This window comes from Polyodon spathula, chromosome 22 (assembly GCF_017654505.1).
Source record: "Polyodon spathula isolate WHYD16114869_AA chromosome 22, ASM1765450v1, whole genome shotgun sequence".
Taxonomy (NCBI): domain Eukaryota; kingdom Metazoa; phylum Chordata; class Actinopteri; order Acipenseriformes; family Polyodontidae; genus Polyodon; species Polyodon spathula.
In genome coordinates, this window is record NC_054555.1 from 11311835 (window position 1) to 11317834 (window position 6000).

At 37.3% G+C, this 6000-nt stretch overlaps 1 protein-coding gene across 3 annotated transcripts in view; it reads right to left on the minus strand.

Annotated features, from left to right (window-relative positions):
- LOC121297123 (teneurin-2-like) overlaps positions 1 to 6000 on the minus strand; it is a 483736-nt gene that overhangs the window by 20555 nt on the left and 457181 nt on the right. For all 3 annotated transcript variants that reach the window (XM_041223184.1, XM_041223185.1, XM_041223186.1), the window contains 4 exons: positions 5711 to 5972; positions 4581 to 4848; positions 2208 to 2351; positions 1390 to 1639 (listed from right to left, as the gene is read on the minus strand). In XM_041223184.1, coding sequence (XP_041079118.1) covers positions 1390 to 1639; positions 2208 to 2351; positions 4581 to 4848; positions 5711 to 5972 — 924 coding nt within the window. The remainder of the gene's footprint in view (positions 1 to 1389; positions 1640 to 2207; positions 2352 to 4580; positions 4849 to 5710; positions 5973 to 6000) is intronic.

Genomic DNA, 6000 nt, shown 5'->3' on the forward strand with positions numbered 1-6000 from the left:
CCCCTGCAGTGTACACAATACATTGGTTACTTTCTTCTTCTTGTGTCTGTCCAAAGGCCAGTTGTGACATGTCTGTCTCCTTTTGGATGTTCAAATAAATAAACAACAAAGGAAGGTTTTGTGTGTTTCACTTGAGAAAAAATAAAAACCTACACCAATACACAACATTTTGTGTAACTAATGTCAAGGTGTTTCTCATATATATATCTTTTCTGTTGAAATGTAAATCTTAACGTAAAAATTATATCCTTTGGATGTCAAAGAAAATTTTTTTTCCAAAATACCAGTGAACCAATGCAAATCACGCTGTTTACAGTACAGTTAAGCCACTTTGCAATGCAGATGAATAGCTTGAGCTAAGGACAATAACTCCCTAAATTCAGTTGTTAAATTCACGTTTAAACATATTTTTGTTTTACAATCACTTGTTATACAGCTATGACCAAAAGCTTTGCATGACCTTTGCATGAACAAAGTCGAATGAAACTTGCTGAATAATATTATGCTAAATACATAAAAATATTTCGTTAACATGAAATACTGTACTACCATTATAGCTTCCAGTAAACTTCTGTGATATCATTTTGTAGTTTCTTTGATTACATGATGTTAAATAAAAATATCAAAATATATATATATATATATATATATATATCTATATATATATCTATATCTATATATATATATATATATATATATATATATATATATATATAGCCAGCTGCCCAAGAGCCAGCTGCCCAACGTTTCGATATGTTGTACATATCTTTCTCAAGGGAGAATGTGTTTGAATCAAAACATTGGAGGTATTTATAGGTGTTTGACGGCATGACAACTACTTGTTATTGTTTATATTCAAATCCATGATTTATTCTTACATGATGTAATGGTGTTCTATATAGTGTGACATCATTTTTACTTTTATCTTTAAATCTGTAATTAAAATTAATTATATATTATCATGTTGGCTCTCATTTTATATATATATATATATATATATATATATATATATATATATATATATATATATATATATATAATATATATATAATGTCTAATATTAATTATGTCTTAATCCTAAAAATCTAGGTGATAGAAAACAATTTTGTAGAAACAGAATACAATATAAACATTTACAGAGTGCTGTGTTTATTTCACTTATAAGGATGAATAACCCACATGCCTTCTTCAGGGGCTCATTGCTTATTCAACCTTTGTCTTTCGTGGAATACCTAAATGTTCATGGAGTATCCTACATTGCTGTTCAGATTAATTAAAATGACCCAGATAACATTTTTAAACAAATCTTAATTGAAGGGCCGCTAAATTAGTTAATTCTTCTTTGGTGATATTTGAAAGCCAATAGTTATAACAACACTCTGGCTTTACCTGAGCTCCAGGATACTAGTCGTGTTCATGGAAGGAAACACCCTCCTCACAAAGTTAAGATCCCCGATGTAGAGACTGCCATCAATGCCTACTGCGAGCGCCACAGGGGCGAGGAGCTTGTTCCCATCAGCCAGGCCGCTGCAGCTGGGGCAGGTGATGCTGCGTCGACGGCCGTTACCCATGATGCTAGTAATCACTGCAGGCTGCTGGGTAAGAAAGAGATTCTCCCCGTTTCCTTTGTGAAGAATACCTGGCGAAGGGGGAGGGGGAGATTCAAAACACAAATCAACTAACTTTCAGGATTCAGGTGCAAAAAATACGAGGACACCGTTAATGAATGTGCTACTTAATGTGGCATGTCTAACTGTAATTTCAATTGATAAACTGATTAATCCTATTGGTTTTCTGCTATTTTCCAGTGCTAACTGAAGTGCAACCTAACAAGAACTGATGCGTTGAATACACTCGAGACAGCTTCTGTTAAAACCTCTCAAAAAAAAACAAAGAAAAAAAGTGTAACTTACCACCACTATGCCGTTTCAATCGTATACATTTTGTTCAAGTTCAATTAGCTTTCAGTACTGTCATATAAGACAGCAATTAATTTGGAATCTTGCGACTTTCCAAAGGCCCTCAGCTGATAACTACTATTTTTTTTTTTTACATTATCAGATCGTCAGTACTACTCACAACTTTTTCTTAAACTTTTTTTTTTGTAATATTTTATTCTAACAGTAAACAAAATATGTTTTAGTATGTAAATTGTGACTGCTGTATTTTCTCAGTATGGAGTGAGTCAAGCGAAGTAAGAAACCTACCACTTCTGACGTTTAGGACATGGTGTTTATCTATAGACCACCCTCCGAGGTTTGAGGGGTCCAGCTCATACCCCTGAAGAACTGCTGTTCTCTTCTCCCATAGAATCAGACTTGGGCAGGTCTCGTACTCAAAGCCAACAGATACTGGAAAACACAAAGAGAGGAGATGTCATGTAGGAATCAGTACTCAAACTGTTTACACCAGCACTCTGAAATAAAGTAACCATGGCCTTGATTTTCCAATTTCCTTGATCAATTATTCATGTTATATTCATTAAAGATAGCACTTATAAACAGGTATAATAACATAAAGTGGGATTATAACCTCATTTTGAAAAAAATTGATTTGCATATTCCCATAATCACACTGAATAAGTCATGCCTTATCATTAAGGTTACAATTTTGTCCCAGAAATTGTGAATTTGAATAAAGTCAGTGAAATCTTGGAAATGGATGTAAAAACACATTGATTAGGTGCTTCCTTCCTGTTTCTATCAAAAATGCAATATGCCATGCGCTGAAAATACAAACCTGCGAGTATCTGTCAATTGTTTGGTTGTGTAGCACACAGCATTTACATGCAGCTATGTAGGTCAGCGAATGAGATTTGAATCTGACCTGAGCTAGCAAGCATGTACATGAGAGGAACTGCAGAAGTGCGAGCAAAAAGGGAAATATTACTGCTAAGCAGAGAGATGAAAAATATCTAAAGGGAACATTTCATGAAAGTGATGGCATGATGTTTTGTACAGCATGTAATGTTCCTACGAGCTGTGACAAACACAATGAAAGAGCTTTGTACAAATGGAAGCTACAAGCCGTTGAATCTGCAGTAGGAAATGGTGAGTGAGCTGTTTTCTGTAAAGACAGAAGAACAAATGTATCGCAGAACAGAAGTTTATTGATCACAGAGGCTTTCTTTAAAACATGATGTTTCAGAATCGTGGAAAAGTGTAAGTTTTGTACTCTAAAGTAACATTTAAACTTGTCAGTAGTCAAAACCAATAGTCTTTGTATTATAATGGATCCTACCAAGTTACTAGACCCCAGCCTGAGTAGTTGGGGTCAGCAGTTGCTGTAAGGCAAACTAACCCCCAGCCTATTTTTCTCCTTTGCTCGTGCCAGCATCAAGGCCAACACAAAGCTTCATGTATTGTCCGAAACCAAGAAAGGCAACACACTTGTGGTGCTATTTTAAATCGTAAAAAAAGGAAACTGCAATTTCTAAACAGCTTCTCCCTTGACTGTGACGCTGTACCCCTTGCCTGTCTACATGCAGCTCCCACTCCCCGCTTGAAAACATTCAAAATGCACTTTACAAGGAACTGTGGAGGAACACAGCTGCGTGATAGACACCATCTGTTTTAAAATAAAATGATAATTCTCTATTGCATGAGTTATGATTTGCGACAGAAATGACTAAATGCTATTGCGCTGCTGCGGGTGCCATATGGTCATGAAAAGAATTTTGCTATCACTTTCTAACATCAGTTACCTAATTGGTACCTTGCAGGGGCAAAACAAATAATGTTAATGAACATTGCACTATCAGCGGCAGTGTACTTGGTAAAACTGTGATTCTGTTAGCCATTTTGCACCTCCACTAATCACCTGAAAGACCTACACTGAATCCTGCCACTGTATCTGTCACATCTGGGGGGTGCCAAAACATCTGAGAAAACCATCCAGCTTCCCCTTTGTCCTTCATTTGCTCTGCACTACGGGATCGATAGAATTAGATTTCTCTAAGCCAATTTAGAAAAAGAACCAGAGTGACAGAGATAAAGATGCCTACAGCTACACAAAATAGACTTACAGATTGCTAATTTCTTCACACTATGTGAACTTCAAAAGACCGGATACAAAAGAATTGAAAGTTTAAAGTAATAATAATAATAATAATAATAATAATAATAATAATAATAATAATAAATACATTTAATTTATAAAGCGCTTTTTCAAATCCAAAACATTTAACATAGCCGAGACAAGACAAGACACAAGATGAAAGGGCAAGACAAAATACAGTGATAAAAATACATTCAACAAAATAATAACAGCATTAACACAGACTCTTGAAGGCCAGTTTTTAGGCCAGAAGTATTTACATTAACATAAAACAGAGCTTTTAGACATGATCCTCAGAATGATACCAAGCAGCTGGGGCTCCAACTGATTATTTGAGAGAACAGCAGCTTTTTCTTCCCCACATATAACTCAGCTTTTTCAACAGCAGTGCTCAAAAACATATTCTGCTTGCTACTTCCTTAAACAAAACACCTGAAGGCAACTTAACAAAATAGGTCTGTTATTTTTGTTTTGTTTTATTCAGACAGAACATCATTGAAAATTCAAGAAATAACAAAACTAACCAACAGCTTCTGAAAGCCCATAGACCTTCTGGCCATATGCATCAGTTTTGTCCCAGATGAAGGTGAAAGCCAGGTTTGGGGAGGCATGGAACCACTTCTGGAATAGATGCCCTTCTACTGCCACCATCATATGGACCTTGATCAGGTTGAGGGGTACCAGTGTCTGGGTCATAGTGATCTTCAGAAGAGACTTGTACCCTGAGGTGCGGGAACTGAGATAGCAAAGCTTGAGGCTGGTGCTGGGGATTTCAATACGTTCGTGAAGGACCTACAGTAGAGAAGGGAACAGTGTTATAATGAAGAGTGTTGATACAGCAAATCAAGTGCGCCTATTGAGATATAAGGGGAAGGAGGTCATCAGGTGGCCACAGCTCATGGTGTAAACCACTCCAGTTAGCTCAATACATGCATTCAATCTTTGGTCAATGCAGATCTTCCACAGTCACCTGTCCTTTCTGACCAAACACAGACCTACTTGTCCCGACAGCTATCCTTTGGGATAGTGGAATCATAAAATGATTCTGTTTTTGTGGTTTTATTACTGTGCCTCATCAGCAACAACAGATAGGTAACAAGGTCTCCTCATCACACAGATGTTTTATCCCAATTAATGAGCCTGAACTTAGGTTTGGTAGACCAATACGGTTGTTTTAGAACCCAGAATAACAGAATATTTTTCCTGGTTCTGAAGAAAAATGGAAAACTTAAGCTCAAGGTCTAAGATCAACAGGGAAAATGACAAAGGAACAGGGTTAGAGTCTGAAGAAGCACTCTGAGCAATGAAGCTCCTAAGGGAGGAATGTGCAGACAAGATGTAATAAAAAACTGGACACATTTATAAACAGAACATTTCAAAAAATGTCCATATTCGTATTGGAAACCCAATTGTGCTTAGCAATTAAAAAATATAAGGAACAGTTATACCTTGATATCCGATGGATCAATAGTAATATACAAGATTACATTTGGGTATTTACTGAGAACATTTTTATTTTAACATACTGGATCTCACTGAATAGCATAGCAGTACTGCCTGTGTTGAACTGAAGGCACAGCCAAAAGGTTTGGTTTTACACTGGATGTCTGACTGAGTGCTGGACATTGCCCTAGATTGTCTTTGAGTCTCTAACCTGAGTCTCTGGAACGATGGTGTTCTGCCCAGGCGTGGAGCTGAAGAATGAGGAGAGCGGTGAGGAGATGACAATGGGATCCGGGCGCACAAAGCCGCTCAGATCACAGCTTGGGATGGAGTTCTCCTCGGTCTTCATCACCATGGTGTCCATGGCATAGAAACTGCTCCATGGCAGCCACACTGTGCGCTCCTGACTCAGGAAAGGCGCGCGCTCGAAGTGCAGGGTCAGAGAGGCACCGCCGTTAGCAATCAGATCAAACCTGGAGACACCGGATATACAGGTAAACC